The sequence below is a fragment of the Triticum dicoccoides genome, chromosome 7A (assembly GCF_002162155.2).
Source record: "Triticum dicoccoides isolate Atlit2015 ecotype Zavitan chromosome 7A, WEW_v2.0, whole genome shotgun sequence".
Taxonomy (NCBI): Eukaryota; Viridiplantae; Streptophyta; class Magnoliopsida; order Poales; family Poaceae; genus Triticum; species Triticum dicoccoides.
The window spans coordinates 588,728,612-588,746,600 of NC_041392.1; the positions used below are offsets into that span (position 1 = coordinate 588,728,612).

A 17,989-nucleotide genomic window follows, 5' to 3' on the forward strand; every position below is an offset into this window, starting at 1 on the left:
CAGACGCGCAGCGCCAACGCCTTGATGTAGTAGGTCGGCTTCTTTTTTTTCTTTTTTTTGCGGGTTAGTAGGTCGGCTTCTGATTGCAACCGCCAACAGTTAGCTAGTTACAACGAGCAGCAGAACACATGAAACGGGCTGTTTGAGTATGCGCTAATTACATTACATGAAAATAAGTTATTAACACTCTTATTTGGCCAACGGAACTCAATCTGCGTGCTGCAACCAATGTATTTAAGGAGTTCCCATTGCTCCCGCGAGGAGTTCGCCCACTACCACGTCTGCCGATCGCCCACGACCCACGGGGCGCCACCTTCTCGTTGGCTTCTTGGTTCGGCGATAGCAAGTTTTCTTGCGGCCCCATGCCACACTTCGTCGATGATACACCCCTGCCAACAATAACTTGACAAAGGAGTCGTAGGTTCAAGGTTGTACGAGTGGACAGGGTGTTACATATCAGTTGTCCTCTAATATCATATCCTAATTTATTTTATTTTTTTACAAGAAATCCTAACTCATAGATGACACAGATGAAGCGTGCCATTTCTTGTATGATTACTACAAGGGTAAATTTTATTTCTGGACTGAGGCTGGACACCATCTCAATTTATAGGCCCAACAAATGAGTTATTCACGCTTTTATTATGCTTTATGTACATGGCCGTTCATGAACGCTCGTGAATAAAGTCTGTTTAGCATGAAGCAAGCATCTAGGTTGTGTGTCCTTGAGCTCAACTCATCTCCTCGTGCTACTGCCTGCTGCATACATACTTATTTGATGTAGGTTGCCTTCAGATGAGCAACCGCGCAACTGCGTCTATGGGCATGCAGTTACATCGAAGATCGAAGATCCTAACACAATTTTGCTGTCCGGATTGCATTTTTCGATAAAAGGTGGAATTTATTGATTCAAAATGAAAATAAAAATTGTTGCAGTCATGGATTTGTTATCTTGGTCTACTAACACCCGCCAAACCTAGGCACGAGTCTCTATCTACCATGCAACAAGCATTAGTGCATTGTAAATGGATTCTAAATCCCAACATATTTAATTGCGATATGTGCTAACTTTTTATATTAGGATATTTTTTTGTGTTTCTACATAATATTCTCACACATTTCATATTAAGGGTTGAATTTATACTCTATACAACATTTCAAAACCAAACGTCTAATTCCACGATAACATGTGGGATATCGTCTAGTTCTTAACAAGATCTCAGTTTCACGTGTATGGTGTGGGATAGTTTTTTTTAGGGCTTGGTGTGGGATAGGTGGGGTAACATCCACATGCAGGAGCTAATGGGCCGGACCCAGATCCAATTTCCTTGGAACTCTCTATTTTGTAGATTAAAAAGTGAAAATCAGTTAAAAATGTTAAAAAATATATGAATTGAAAAAATGTTCAAGTTTGTATTATAAAAATATTCACCACAAATTTAAAAAAGGATTGTTACACATCTGAAAAAATTATTTACATTGTATTTCAAAATGTTCATCGCATATTTGAAAAATGCCTATCACGTATTTCAAAAACATTAATTATGTATTTGAAAAATATTAATCACGATAAGAAATGCTTGTATGTATTTGAATAATCACATACTAGATAAATGTCCGTCACATGTTTGAAAAATGTTCATATCGTACTTAGAATTTTGGGAAAAAATGTTGTTCGCGGTTTCTCTTCTTGAATGGTTGTGTATGGACTATGCAGCAATTGAGAGAGTCGGTGTGAGTAGGAAAAATGGGGAACTTTTTATTTTTATGGGTAAAACTATGGGGGATTTTATTAGGATGTGTACATGCCTTTGAGCTACATTGACTCCCCTCTTCGTGCTACTACTGCCCTCTACATATGCACGGACAAGGCCTTTGAAGTACGTCGGCTTAGGATGAGCAGTGTGTGAGCTCGCAACTACGGTCAAGAAGCTTAGCCGGTTAGAGCTGCCAGGGCATGATCATGGTGGCGTCATAAACTATGCATTAGGTTTTGTGATGATGCCATGAACCACACCCTAGAATTTGTGGTCGTTTTTGTACGTCGTCTGATGCTTGGCATGTTCAAAATTTTAATTTTAATTTGAACTATGTCAGACTTTCTCACAAATGAGGGAGTTAACCTTACACACCAAGGATGCGTACATAGTCTCTCTTAGTCAGAGCTTCCCTCGCGCTACCACATCATGGGCAAGACCACACTCATCATACTCTTCTAACCAATGCCAATTTTTGGAATCATCATAAAGAACTTTAGACTAGACTTATTCTAAAGGTTGGAAGCAATCCAATCTTTTAGCACTCCCATGTTCTTGTGCTTACTCTGTTCCAACAAAGAGAGCTCTTGTTTCAAAAGGAACTTCCAAGAATCCATACTTTGGGTTTCCTGCCTAAAGACTTTTCCATTTCTTTGAATCCATATATTCCAACATCCCAAGTTTATGATGTCAAGAGCAACTGGCTGTGGGAGTTTGCCCATGGCTAGAACTGTACCATGGTCCATGGGCATGTCTGGCGTTATCGGGCTTGGTACCGGTACGCTATCATCGTTAGTTTCTAAGCTCGGCGATAACAATTTCTCCTACTGCCGCACATCATACTTCATCGGTGATGGCAACTTTAGTACGGATGCCATGAGGTGTACAATTGCCGGCTCGTTAGCCGGCCTTAGCAGTGACAGAGACACACCCATGACAATAGTAACCCGATGGTGGAGTAGTACATTCAAGGTTGTATGAGTGGATTTGGCGTGACATATCAGTTGTCCTCTAATATCCTAACTCACAAATGACACATATAAAACATGTCATCTTCCATATGACTACTTTTTTTTCAGAGTTCCATATGACTACTTGGACGAACCTTATCACTGGACTGACACCGGCTCAATTTATAGGACCCAACAAATGAGCTGTTCACGCTTTCATTATGCATATGGCCAAGCATGAAGATTGCATATGAAACGGGATGTTTGAGTATGCGCTAATTACGTTACATGAAAAAAGTTACTGCCACACTTATTTGGCCAACAGAACTCAATCTGCGTGCTGCAACCAATGCAACAAAGGAGTTCCCATTGCTCCCGCGAGGAGTTTGCCCACTACCACGTCTGCCGACCGCGCACCACCTACGAGGCGCGTCCTTCTCGTTGGCTTCTTGGCTCGGCGATAGCAAGTACTCTTGCGGCCCCATGCCACACTTCAGCGACGATACACCCGTGCCAACAATAACTTGACAGAGGTGTCGTAGATTCAAGGTTGTACGAGTGGACATGGTGTTACGTATCAGTTGTCCTCTAATATCCTACTTAATTTATATGTTTTTTTTCTGCGAGAACTCCTAACTCATAGATGAAACGGATAAAGCGTGTCGTTTCTTGTATGACTACTACATGGGTAAAGTTTATTTCTGGACTGAGGCTAGACACCATCTCAATTTATAGGCCCAACAAATGAGTTATTCATGCTTTTATTATGCTTTATGTACATGGCCGTTCATGAACGCTCATGAATAAAGTCTGTTTAGCATGAAGCAAGCAGCTAGGTTGTGTGTCCTTGAGCTCAACCAATTCATCTCCTCGTGCTACTGCCTACTGCATACATACTTATTTGATGTAGGTTGCCTTCAGATGAGCAACCGCGCAACTGCGTCTGTGGGCATGCAGTTGCATCGAAGATCCTAACACAATTTTGCTTTCCGGATTGCATTTTTCGATAAAAGGTGGAATTTATTGATTCAAAATGAAAATAAAAGTTGTTGTAGTCATGGATTTGTTATCTTGGTCTACTAACTAAGAAAAAGGGTTTTCCCCCGCTTTGTATTACAAAGCAACCGACCGATACAACCAACGATAGATGCTGAGGCGGAAGCAGCACAATCACACCCAAAAGAAACGAAAGAGAAAAAACAAGAGAAAAAATGCCGACAACGGCGGATCGACGGAAACAAAGAAGCTTCACGACCACTGCGCCCACCGAAGATCTCCCACCAAGCTCTAAGGCTCCGAAGCACCGGTACCAATCAACACCCCCAAGAAGGACCGCGACGATGACGATGCTGTTGCCAAGGGTTTCCCCCCGTACGCAACGAGGCGAGAGGAAGGGTCACCCCCGACGCCCTTCAGGCCTCATTTGGTAGACGTGGGTCGGAGGGGTTTTCAGAGGATTAACCCCGCGAGGCCCAGAATCCTCGCAAAAGCCCATCGGCCTGTTTGGTAGGTGAGGTTACATGGGCCGAACCCTCTCGATTCCCCGTCCATCCACTTCCTCCCACGCGGTTCAGAACCCTCGAGGCCCCCCTCGAGGATTTGGCCGCCCTGACTTGTCAAGACGCCGGCCGCCGCCGACTCCTCCCCAAGACGCCGCCGCTGCCCGACGCCTCAACGTCGGCGATCTTGTCCGGCACACTGGACTTCTCCCCTGCGTAAGTCCTCGCCTCGTCTCCCCTCTCCTCCCCTCGTCGTCTAGGGTTTTCTATCCGCCCGGCCATGGCTGCTACCTCGTCTCTCCCCGGCGACGCCGTCTCTAAGGTACTTGATCCCCGCCTCGTCCAAACTGCCCGTCTCCAAGTTCGCCAAGTTCGCCCCCCTCCTGGTGACCACTGTTCATCACACAGTTGATCAATTTCATGGTCTGATGTGGATGTTGGGAATCATTGGATGGATGATGATTAGTGCATAGTCGTGGTTGGTTGTACGAGGATGTTTCTCTGGTGCTGCTTGATCTGTTAATGGAACAATATCTGCTATTCTGAATTTGTGACGAATCATATTAAGCGTAGTTATATTTGATCTTTTGTGTGTGTTGTGTGATACGTCTCCGTTTTATCTATTTTTTCAAACATTTTTTCCCTTGTTTTGGACTCTAACTTGCATGATTTGAATGGAACTAACCCGGACTGACGCCGTTTTCAGCAGAATTACTATGGTGTTATTTATGTGCAGAAACAAACGTTCTCGGAATGACCTGAAACTTCACGGAGCAACTTTTTGGAAAATATTAAAAATACCTGCAAAAGATGAAGGCCAGGGAGCCCACCACCTATACACGAGGGTGGGGCACGCGCCCCCTACCTCGTGGGCCCCCTGGTGCCTCTCCGACTCCGACTCCAACTCTATATATTGTGTTTCGGGGAGAAAAAAATCGAGGAGAAGAATTCATCATCTTTTACGATACGGAGCCGCCGCCAAGCCCTAAAATCTCTCGGGAGGGCTGATCTGGAGTCTGTTCGGGGCTCCGGAGAGGAGAATCCGTCGCCAACGTCATCATCAACCATCCTCCATCACCAATTTCATGATGCTCACCGTCGTGCATGAGTAATTCCATCATAGGCTTGCTGGACGATGATGGGTTGGATGAGATCTATCATGTAATCGAGTTAGTTTTGTTAGGGTTTGATCCCTAGTATCCACTATGTTCTGAGATTGATGTTGCTATGACTTTGCTATGCTTAATGCTTATCACTAGGGCCCGAGTGCCATGATTTCAGATATGAACCTATTATGTTTTCATCAATATATGAGTGTTCTTGATCCTATCTTGCAAGTCTATTGTCACCTATTATGTGTTATGATCCGTTAACCCCGAAGTGACAATAATCGGAATACTTACCGGTGATGACCGTAATTTGATGAGTTCATGCATTCACTATGTGTTAATGCTTTGTTCCGGTACTCTATTAGAAGGAGGCCTTAATATCCCTTAGTTTCCGTAAGGACCCCACTGCCACGGGAGGGTAGGACAAAAGATGCCATGCAAGTTCTTTTCCATAAGCATGTATGACTATGTTCGGAATACATGCCTGCATTATATCAATGAACTAGAGCTAGTTCTGTGTCACCCTAGGTTATGACTGTTACATGATGAACCGCATCCGGCATAACTCTCCATCACTGATCCATTGCCTACGAGCTTTCCATATATTGTTCTTCTCTTATTTACTTTTCCGTTGCTATTGCTATCATCACTGCAAAATACTAAAAACACTACTTTTACTACCATTACCACTACTATCATATTACTTTGCTACTTAACACTTTGCTGCAGATACTAAGTTTCCAGGTGTGGTTGAATTGACAACTCAGCTGCTAATACTTGAGAGTATTCTTTGACTCCCCTTGTGTCGAATCAATAAATTTGGGTTGAATACTTTACCCTCAAAAACTGTTGCGATCCCCTATGCTTGTGGGTTATCATTGTGCTTGATGAATTTGGTTTGATGGTGACAACTAAGTGAGCTGAATATATTTCTTTGTTTGCCACTGATCTTATAACAACTAAGTGAGCTGAACATATAATTGATCTTCTAATCTTGACAAACTGAATATAACAACTGAATTTCTTTCTTTGCAAGTATATCATTTCTGTTTAAAAGGCTTTGGTTATTTGACAAATTGAACTGCACGCCCCTGCTATTTTACTAAATGTCATCTATGATCTTCCGGAGAGGCGAGGCGACTCATTTCATCGGAGGTCTAAGAAGCTACGTAGTCAGGCCCCTGGCGCACAACAATACCCTATTCTGATCCTTTCATCAGAGACACCAGGCATTTCTTCAGTTAAACACCCACTGCTCAGAATGGAATCTTCTAATCTTGGACGTCCAAGCAGAATCCAGCAGTTCAAGTTTAATTTCCTTTATTGGAGCACTTTGTTTTGTTGCAGTTCCCAGCTATTTACCTTCACCTCTAATTGCTGCTGTTTGATGTCGCTATGTGTAGAATCTAACATCTTGATTAGTGTAGTGCCAGCAAGATACAAATGTGCATATTTTGCAAATCTTTACAGAGACATTCTTCAACTGGTATAACTTTCTCAGTATTTAGATTGATAGTATGTCTGGTCCTAACTGTTAGCCTGCCATTGCGTACAAAATAAGGCTGTGTAAAATGACAGTTGGCCAGATTAAATAGATAAGGTTGTTTGTGTCTGATTCCCTTTGCATGCACATGCTCATGAAAACTTGTGTGGCTCTCCTTTTATATAGATTTTGGTATCACATAGTGGCTCAAGTGCGATAGCATATATCTTTATCCTAAATCTGGCAATTACAGGGTTGTCCTTTATTTTACTTTAGCTAAAACAATTCTGTAGTTGTGGAATCTCACTAAGACGGCTATGTCAGTCAGATGCCCAGTGATCTGAAAACTAAGTTAATCCCATATTCTGCAGTGGACCATCTTATATTTCAGGTGGCCCTTGAAGCAGCAACTGTAGGATAAATGCACAGTTATTCATTTTCAAACCGCATGATGTAATGTTTCATGCTTCTGAAATCATGTACATAGATTATATAGATACCGTGAGTTCATGTTTTGAGTCTGTACTTGATTGCAAATTGGAGTATTGCATGAACTGAAAGATATGATAAGATGTAACCTGATTAGAATATACCTGATTTTCCCTGTTTCATTTTTAATTACCGATTGGGAGGTTCTGATATGTTCTTATTTTGACAGCCAGCAGCCTGAGTTCTTGTTGGGGTGGACGAGTTGCCTCCATCTTGGGATCCAATTGCCACGCCTAAGTTCGGTAATTTACACAAGCTTTTAGGCCTCTAGACCTTGCTTCTTAAGTTTTAATCGAAGTACTATATCCTACTTGATAGCTCTTGTAGTCTTATCATTTTGTCCTCATGATATGAAATCCAGACCTTGTTTCGAAAGTCTTAACCGAAGTACTATATTCTACTGCTCTTGTAGTCTTACTATGTGTGTATGTCTTATTAATAATTTGCTTCAAGTCAAGTAAACCATGAAATGTAGTTCTTATTTGTTGCTTGTTTACTCTAGTTTTAGTGTCGAGATAAACTCCGAGATTATCGATCGAATTAGGAAGAGGAGAAGTGAGGATGATGAAGATATGATGTCCTTTATTCTGCCTGTATTGCATCGAATGCGTAATAGAGGACCAGTTGAGAGAAAGCAGCGACATAGCTCTATCCTATATGGCAAGAAGCGTGTTGACGATATCCTTAGAGGGCATGTTAAAAAACTGGGTGATGTTGTCACATGATGGTTGGATCATATGATGGATGTGGACTGAACGTATCTTCAGTTTACACTCAACTTGTACGTCTCCCATTTAGGTTGGGTGGTGATCTTTCCTGAATAGGGACTTTTCATTGTTTCATTAGCCTGCCAATTCTACATAAATATCCTTTGTCCTAACAAAAGGTTGTTCTTGAAAAAAGATTTATAATTCCTGCCATAGTATCCATTTTGTTCAGCTATTTGCTGTAATGGTTTTTTCTAAGGGCGCTCTAATGTTCTTATCTTTTGTTTCATCAGGTTCTCATGCACCAAAAGAAGCAACAAAAGATGGATACATTTCTCTCAGGTACTCTGGATGAATAAATTTCTCTCAGGTTGTCAATGCTAGATGACCATGACACCAAAAGATGGATACATTTGTATGCATTATCTTCGTTGGAAAATGATGTTGTGGCTGTGATGAACTGTTTGCTGCAAAAGATTATGTTGTTATGTAAATTATGAATGCTAGGATTTGGGTTTCAAAGACATGTTGTTATGATAAATTATGTAGTTGCTGTGATGAGATATTGATTTTATCTTGTGAAAGCAGCAGCATGGCCTATGAGCTTGGTGATAAACAAGCTGCTTCAAATTATGTTGTTATGATAAAGAGGTGGTGCTGCTACTCCAAGTCATTTTTATCAATTCTGCAGCAAGGATCTAAGGGTTACATTGTAAAGATTGGATTTTTAAATGTTCTACACCATGTTATGTCAACATGACAAACCCTTTCTACCAAATAGAAATTTTAAACAAAGAGGATTGTGAAAGGAAGGGTTTTGAGGATTCAAGGGGTTTTGAGGGGATTGGGTGGAAGAGGGGGATTCACCAAATCCCCTGAAATTCCCCCTCCCAAGACCTCTACAATTCCTTCCTATCAAACAAGGCCTTGGGAAGGTCCGGTGGCACCCACCGGCGTCGCTGTCGGACAAGTCGACATGAGTTTCCCCCGATCCCAACCTTCACCTCGGATGCTCCAGAGCCTGCCACCAAACCGACCACCATCTTGCGCCACCGCGGTCATGAAGCCTCCACCCCGTCTCACCACGGCACCATGAAGAGAGGCCTGGACAATGGGGAATAGGAGCCGGGACTAGGGGCTGCATCACCGTCAGCACGCGGGTGGGCACGACCTCCACCGTCAACGGCGGTAGCTGACCGGACACAATAGTAGGAGCATACCAGGCGCGTGGGCCCACAGGTCCGGCCGGGACCTCCACGCCCGTAAAGCTCCTGCCACCGCGCTGCAGCAGGCACGTCGTCGGCATCGCCGCCCCCCATCCTAGCTGCTCCTCCTCCACACCACGCAGACGACGACGAAGCCACGCCGGGGAGCCGACCCGCTAGGACCCAGATGGGGCCCGCAGGGCCTAGATCTGAGCCGGGGGCGCGCCGCCGGCCAACCAACGCCACCACGTCGTCTCGTCGCCAAGGAGCCACGCCACCACCTCGCGCGCCGCCGGCCACTGCCGCCGGGCCGTCGCCGAGCCGAGGAGCACCGCCACCGCCCCCATGCCCCGGGCAGGGAGCCGCGCGTGCGGGGACAGGCCATCCCACCACCGCCAACACCACTCGGCCAAGCGCCGGGGGCGACCGTTGGTGGCGGCAGGGAGGGAAGAGCAAAGGAAGGCGGCCGAAGAGGGGAGGGGCTCGCGCAGCCCTGCCATTTCTCGGGAAGGCGGCACGGGGGCGGATCCGGGAGGGGGAGAGGGGGGAATGGGGGCGGGGACGGCCGGCGGCGGGGGCCTAGGAAGGCCGGAGGCGGCGGGGGGCGGGAGAGAGGAACCCTAGAGGACCAGAGCTTACCGAAAACGATCCTTTAGAGCCTCCATCTTGGTCTACTAACACTCGCCAAACCTAGGCAGGAGTCTCTATCTACCATGCAACAAGCATTAGTGCATTGTAAATGGATTCTAAACCCCAGCATATTTAATTGCGATATGTGCTAACTTTTTATATTAGGATATTTTTGTTTGTGTTTCTACATAAAATTCTCACACATTTAATATTAAGGGTTGAATTTATACTCTATACAACATTTAGAAACCAAACGTCTAATTCCACGATAACATGTGGGATATCGTCTAGTTCTTAACAAGATCTCAGTTTCACGTGTATGATGTGGGATAGTTTTTTTAGGGCTTGGTGTGGGATAGGTGGGGTAACATCCACATGCAGGAGCTAATGGGCCGGACCGAGATCCAGTTTTTCTTGGAACTCTCTATTTTGTAGATTAAAAAGTGAAAATCAGTTAAAAATTGTTAAAAAAATATATGAATTGAAAAAAAATGTTCAACTTGTACATATTTGAAAAAAATTATTTACATTGTATTTCAAAATGTTCATCGCATATTTGAAAAATGCCTATCACGTATTTGAAAAACATTAATTATGTATTTGAAAAATATTAATCGCAATAAAAAATGCTTGTATGTATTTGAATAATCACATATTAGATAAATGTCCATCACATATTTGAAAAATGTTCATATCGTACTTAGAATTTGGGGAAAATATTTGTTCACCGTTTCTCTTCTTGAATGGTTGTGTATGGACTATGCAGCAATTGAGAGAGTCGGTGTGAGTAGGAAGAATGGGGAACTTTTTATTTCTACGGGTAAAACTATGGGGGATTTTATTAGGATGTGTGCATGTCTTTGAGCTCCATTGACTCCCCTCTTCGTGCTACTACTGCCCTCCACATATGCACGAACAAGGTCTTTGAAGTACGTCGGCTTAAGATGAGCAGTGTGTGAGCTCGCAACTACGGTCAAGAAGCTTAGCTGGTTAGAGCTGCCAGGGCATGATCATGGTGGGGTCATAAACTATGCATTAGGTTTTGTGATGATGCCATGAACCACACCCTAGAATTTGTGGTCGTTTTTGTACGTCGTTCGATGCTTGGCATGTTCAAAACTTTAATTTTAATTTGAACTATGTCAGACTCTCTCACAAATGAGGGAGTTAACCTTACACACCAAGGATGCGTACATAGTCTCTCTTAGTCAGAGCTTCCCTCGCACTACCACATCATGGGCAAGACCACGCTCATCATACTCTTCTAACCAATGCCAGTTTTTGGAATCATCATAAAGAACTTTAGATTAGACTTATTCTAAAGGTTGGAAGCAATCCAATCTTTTAGCACTCCCATGTTCTTCTGCTTACTCTGTTCCAACAAAGAGAGCTCTTGTTTCAAAAGGAACTTCCAAGAATTCATACTTTGGGTTTCCTGCCTAAAGACTTTTTCATTTTTTTGAATCCGTATATTCCAACATTCCAAGTTTATGATGTCAAGAGCAATTGGCTGTGGGAGTTTGCCCATGGCTAGAACTGTACCATGGGCATGTCTGGCGTTATCGGGCTTGGTACCGCTGCGCTATCACCGTTAGTTTCTAAGCTCGGCGATAATAATTTCTCCTACTGCCACACATCATACTTCATCGGCGATGGTAACTTTAGTATGCATGCCATGAGGTATGCAATTGCCGGCTCGTTAGCCGGCCTTAGCGGTGATAGAGACACACCCATGACAATAATAACCCGATGGTGGAGTAGTACGTTCAAGGTTGTATGAGTGGATTTGGCGTGACATATCAGTTGTTCTCTAATATCCTAACTCACAGACGACACATATAAAACATGTCATCTTCCATGTGACTACTTTTTTTTGAGAGTTCCATATGACTACTTGGACGAACCTTATCACTGGATTGACACCGGCTCAATTTATAAGACCCAACAAATGAGCTGTTCACGATTTCATTATGTATATGGCCATGCATGAAGATTGCATGCCTAAAGTCCGTTTAACATGGAGCAAGCAGCTAGGTTGTGTGTCCTTGAGCCCAACTGATTCCTCGCCTCGTGCTTCTGCTTGCTGCATATACATACGGGTTTGATGTAGGCCGGCTTACACCGAAGATCCAAACGCAATCTCGCTGCTCTGAACCTAGCTCGTACTACACACTAATGCAGCTGGGCCAGGGACGGCATGCATGAATTGATCAGTCTAGCACTCTAGCTGTAGTGGCCGCTGATCAGTGAGGCAGTGACGCGTTACATGCACTAGTGGTTGGGGCGCGCCCGTGGCGCGCCGCTTGAGCGGAAGCAAGGTGGTGCCAGGTAGGATGCACCCCTTCTACTATCCTATTTAAAGTAGTGTGTTTTGTATACATGTAATGTTGCTATAAAAAAAGTGACATTTATAATAAAAGAAACCAGCGAAAATGCAACACATCTGAATCTCTATATATTTATTGATGTATCATGTGAAAGAAACTGAAATTCCCTGTCAGGTTAATAGCATCAGGAGCATATATCTTGTTGTTTGGCAAAATAAGATATATCAATATAAATTGTGCGCACGTCCGCCCCGGTAGTAGCGAGCCCTTGATGCCTCCCTCCAACCATGTGGCCAACAACGAGAGGAGCACGCTCACCTCGTCCGCTATGCGCTACATCACCTGGTGCACGTCGCCGATGAGTCGCCACATCCTTGCCCGCCTATACATACAAGACAGCAACAAGAAACATCAATCAAACATGTGCGGCAGCAGTGTTTTTGGGGATATCAATCGAGCACACTATAATAGAAACACGTACATTTGGATGAGCTCCGTGAGCTGCGGGCTCATCGTGGACGGCGACGACCCTCTGGGACAGGGCGTTGACGGAGGCGAGGGAGATGTTGAGCTTGATCCGGTGGTCCCTGATGGCAGCTTTGGTCCTCTTGATGGCGAACGACTCCGCACCATTGGCGCCCTGGCTCCTCAGCCGTGCACACTTCTTCTCGTACGACAGCTGGACACGCTTCTGCCTGCAAATGCATTCCATTTCATATTTTTGGCTTGACTGGTTCTAAACTTCTAATGATTATACAAATTCTTGGAGAAGTGAGTGGTACCCTGACTTTTAGGCTCTCCTTGTGGCTCTGGAAGAGCAGGAATGGCTCCGACAAAGCTTCACATGTGCCAACTTGCACGTCACCTTGGTTCCTCTCGGAGCAGTTGGTTGAACTGTATGTACAGGATAGCAATGCTACAGTCTACCTTGTACTTATATTCCATGTATCTGTTTTCTCAAATCAGTTATCAAAAGAATTAATCCTTAATTTTAGGCCACCCCATTTTGTTTCAGAGCTTCCATATGAAAGAGAAAACAATTAGGAACAAAAGGAAATACTTGTAAAAAATAGAAAACCTGCTTCATGTTCTTCTTTGCTGCAAGGACTTTCTTCAGCAAACATCAATCCATCAAGGGTTCCATTCCCAATTCAAGTTTTTTGCTTCTGAAAACAGTTGTCATTCCTACGTAAACCTGAGAAAACACAACTGACCTCAAGCGTGATATCTATGCATAGATTAAACCCGATCCATCCATGGAAACACCCACTTCTTCGTTACAGGGGGTATATATGAATCTGTAAAACGTTCAGCTGCTTGGACTTCTAAACATCAGCTACCAACAATGGTAGAAGGTTCAATAAAAAGAGTTCATCTAGAGGATGCAAAAAAAAAATCAGAAAAACATCTAGAGGATGTAAAGCATCAGGATGCAACTAAGGCTGTAAGGTGCGCTACTAATTAGGCTACCATACTTGTTGTTGCTTTTTGGCGCTGTGGGTATGGCATGTGCATAGCAGTATTACTAAACTTATTTTAGCAAGAAGACATGCATTACAGATGAGTGACAGGTCCATGTTGCTGGTTAAAAATCACATTCAAAAACCAAAGCAAGTTTAGGGGTTTGATATATACTAATAGTCTTGTATTAACAAAGAGGCAGCCGTCTTAAAGGGATCATAAGTAAATGAATGAATGATCCCTCGTGCTTTATCAAACTTGTAATTCTTCTTTGTTATCTTGATTCAAAATGTTTCATGATGTCACTTAATTTATACTACAATTTTTCTCTAACATGGGAATTTGCTAAGAATAGAGATTGTCCCTGAAACAAATCGATAGTTAACGCAACTGAAGCTAGGTCCTATTTCCGGAACCAAACATCAAATAAAAAGTAGTAGATTGCCAAGTACAGATTTTTGCCAAGTACGACAGGCAAACGAGTTAGGCAAGGGTGGTTAGCTTGTACCTGTCAGCTTCTGTTCCCTAACATGGATTCTAGTTACTGGAATCATTTGTGGCAATAATGCAAATTCTAATAGATGAGCGCTGCAATGTCAAGTGTAGAACAACATATCCAGAAGCACGACACTCACCACACTTGCCTTGATTCTTGAGTGAATGCAAGAGCCATGAGCACTGTGGCAGACTGTTAATCCAAAGGACGGCAACAAATTCTCAAGAACTAAAGGAAGTTGGTGTGGCTCACATTTAGCTTTACTTGAAGATAACAAATCTACTTAGAGCATCTCCAATAGCATGTGTATATTTGGATGTCTATATATTCATATAGACAATGGTCTAAAAAGATTTCCTCATATACACATCCAGTTTTGCATCAGAATGTCTATATACAGGGACCATGACAGGTGGGCCGTCGCTAGGGAGAGGAAGAAACCATGACAGCAATTGAGTTTAGACAACGCCTTCACATTGTCCAGGCATGGACATTGTCAAGGCCGATTTAGAAGATGTGTATATTTGGACGATCATATAGACAAGCTGTTGGACGCCTGTTTTGGGCTCACGTCATGGAAAACGAGTATAGACATCCATATAGACAAGCTACTGGAGATGCTCTGACCAGACTATAAAATACCAGCAAGCCCATCTAGCCCAGCGCCAGCGAGGTCTGAATGCCGAGTTCTCTAAACAAAGAAGAGGACAATCCTTAGCGATCTAGAAACTGTTCAGTTCAAAAAGACATAGTAGTACAGTAACATTTTGAGCTAAAGAAATCTTTACATAAGGAAAACTTGCGATCTGGAAACTTTTCAGTTCAAAAAGGCATAGTAGTACAACAACAATTTGAGCTGAAGAAATCTTTAAACAAGGAAAACTTGGGATCTGGAAACTTTTCAGTTCAAAAAGCCATAATAGTACAGCACATTTTGAGCTGAAGAAATCTTTAAATAAGGAACACTTGCTTTGGTGATGTCCTTGTGTAAGAATTCCAAATAATTCCAAATCTTTATTATACTTTGAAAAGGCAGCATCCATTATTAAAGCATGAAGCTTTGAGAGAACTAAGCTTATAATAATGTAATCCATCATTTGCAACATAGTAGTGGTACCTGGAATTAAAATGTACCGAGACATGAAAATTTCTCTTTTGCCTTTATTACTATTACGAAGAACATAACTATGCCAAGATGACTCCATATAGAATTCTGACATGATGTGGGAAGAAAGTTCACCGAGCTATTTCAGTCATGTAAACTGAAGGCAGCCAGAATAATAACATAAGGCAAATGAGTTAAATTAATATCAGTACACAACAGTTCAGAGTAGGAAAAAATGATCAGATGGGTGTTCTGAATTGAAATTTTAGATCTCATACAACACAAAAAGGCTCATTTCAAACAACCCAACAAATTCATGAAACGATGGTGCATGGCAAGACTTACTGAAGGCGTGGAACCATCGTATGGATTTTATCCTGCCTTGCAATCTACCAAAAGCCTTTTGGCATTCTGGATGTATGATGTCAGTCCACCAGGATAGCTTGAATTAAGTCAGCAAACCTGCACAATGAAAACTTTAGCAGGAAAAGAACAATCTTTACTTTCTTACGCACTTGTTCATATGAAATCCCATTGACTTCAAACAAAAAGATACTAACAGACAAGTTCGCATGTGACTTTCATATGAAAACTTATCACAATAAAGTAGTTAGATATTTTTAGTAGTTTGTTAGTAAATATCCCTTGCAAGTATGAGATCCATCATCCATCCAACATAGGCAGTGAAATATTTCAAGGATACAACCCAAGACACACCTGGTCAAAGAAGCTTTTCTTCTTGTTGTCATCAACACAGCTAGAAAGTTCATTATGTAGTCAGGCACCTATAAAAATGACCAGATGATATCAATAAGCCAAGAACCTTATATTCTCCACACCATATAAATAGGTTGGCTCGAACATTTTGCTTCTTTTCTCAAACCGCTTTCACTATATATTTGCATCAGGAAACCTTCACGAAGAAAATAAGACTGACTTTAGAAATAAAGAAAAAGAAATTTAGTCATGCAGTAAAGAGCATTGAGCAACCAACGGATCACCTCCAAAGAATGAAAGAAAAACAAAAATATACATTCGGGAAATCTCAAATTTAGGCCAGGTTCTAATTTGGAAGTTTAGTACCTTAAGATCCATGAGAATAAACTACAGGTCGTATAATTGCAGAGGTAAGAAAAATAGAATTGTTATGTATAGATACAAAATAAGAAGAAAAGAATAGGTGCTTAGAACTGGCAGGTACAAACATAAGGAAACGATTTAGCACACCACAACAAGGATTTAACACAATAGTAATTTGTCTAATAGAACAAATTGCAGAATTAAACTGTATACTCAACTATCTTTGGTTCACAATGTATATGATCTTGTTTAAAAGTCTTGAGTTTAAAAGGGAATAGATATTGCAGCTGATAATATAATCTCAAGTTTAAAAATTATATGCATTGTCAATACAGGTGGATTAGGTACACTGTCAACACATCATTCTACCATAGGTTCTCGTGTCGCTTGATACTTCCTCTTAAAGATTTCCACTCCACCTAAAATGCCAAGACACATGGGGAATTACAGCTAGCAGTGTTCTACTACAACTTTTCATATAACTTTTCTTTAAAAACAAAATGACATATTTTTCATGAAGAAATGAAAGATCAATTATTTATTCTTTCAGTGCGTATGAGCAGGATTCACCCCGGCCATACTCATAGAACCTACTCCCTCCGTTCCAAAATAGATGACTCAACTTTGTACTAACTTTAGTACAAAGTTAGTATAAAATTGGGTCATCTATTTTGGAAAGGAGGAAGTAATAGCTAAACAGTACTCCCTCCGTCCGAAAATACTTGTCATCAAAATGGATAAAAAGAGATCTCATGTTGGCCGGCCTTCTGGAGCTGACGAACCGCGTCGCAAAACTTGGTGAGGTTGATCTGGATAGTGTGCCAGCGATACGACAACGACCTCATGTTGCATGGTTGAATGATGCACATGTCGTAGGGCGCAATGTGCTTTCGTGCGTGAAACTTTTCATGCACTTGCGCCCAGAAGGCCGGCCCTCTGCTCTTGCCTACAAAATCTGCGGATACAACGAGCCATGCGTCGCACAATAACTCATCCTCCATGATCGATTAGCTCACCATCCTTCGTACTCTACAAAACGACATAGCATTTGAAAATAAGCTCAATGGCGTTTGACCAAACACCTGCCGGGCATGGTGTCCATCATGGAGGTCGTCGATAGTGGGCGGAGTGTACCTGTGCACAAACGGCTCCAGGATGGACAACTCTGTCGTAAAGGCGAGCGGACGCGTTGGTGCTGGCTGTGGACGTCCGACAATGCCTCTGTGGCGGCCGAAGACGTACAACAGTGGTGACGGGGGTGAAGGGTGTGCATGCAAAGTAAGGGGGACAATGGGCGGAGTGGAAGGAAATGAGACCAAGAGAGGGGATTGGGTGGGCCAAGGGTGTCGGTGTCCTATGTTTCGGGTGTCCGGACTCCCGTAAACATCCCCAACTTTGTCTCTGGGAGAAACTGTGTTCGGACCGCGCCGTGGATCTATACGGGCCCGTGTTGGATGGCTTCTGCGGTCCCCACAGATACGGAAGGTTTGCCAGTCCGCCTTGGAGATGCCCTAATTACATAGAAAATGTTAGTAGTGATACACTTATTTGGCCAACATAACTCCTTCTATTGAATCGAGCAATTGGATGTACCTCTTTCATCTTCTTGATTTTGATATCAATTTAATTTCAAAAAGTAATCTGGAAAGAGCCATTTCCCGACCATATAAAGGTGGAAAGCATGAGGCTCG

At 42.8% G+C, this 17,989-nt stretch overlaps 1 protein-coding gene and 1 long non-coding RNA gene across 3 annotated transcripts; both read right to left on the reverse strand.

Moving 5' to 3' along the window:
- Positions 1 to 12,284: 12,284 nt before the first annotated feature.
- Positions 12,285 to 13,030, reverse strand: LOC119328005. Of its 2 annotated transcripts, XR_005158803.1 has the most exons (3): positions 12,939 to 13,030; positions 12,638 to 12,851; positions 12,285 to 12,538 (listed from the first exon to the last, which is right to left on the reverse strand). XR_005158803.1 is itself a non-coding variant. In XM_037601056.1 (2 exons), exons 1-2 carry the CDS (start codon positions 12,866 to 12,868, stop codon positions 12,341 to 12,343), a joined length of 429 nt encoding a protein of 142 aa, XP_037456953.1. In that variant the 5' UTR covers positions 12,869 to 12,930; the 3' UTR covers positions 12,285 to 12,340. The 2 variants fall into 2 exon arrangements, 1 of the variants encoding a protein (XP_037456953.1); XM_037601056.1 differs by lacking the exon at positions 12,939 to 13,030 and having other exon boundaries at positions 12,638 to 12,930.
- A 1,704-nt stretch (positions 13,031 to 14,734) lies between these two features.
- Positions 14,735 to 16,115, reverse strand: LOC119327773. Its single transcript, XR_005158687.1, has 3 exons — positions 15,936 to 16,115; positions 15,564 to 15,680; positions 14,735 to 14,804 (listed from the first exon to the last, which is right to left on the reverse strand). It is a non-coding gene; the product is annotated as an uncharacterized LOC119327773 (long non-coding RNA).
- Positions 16,116 to 17,989: the final 1,874 nt, after the last annotated feature.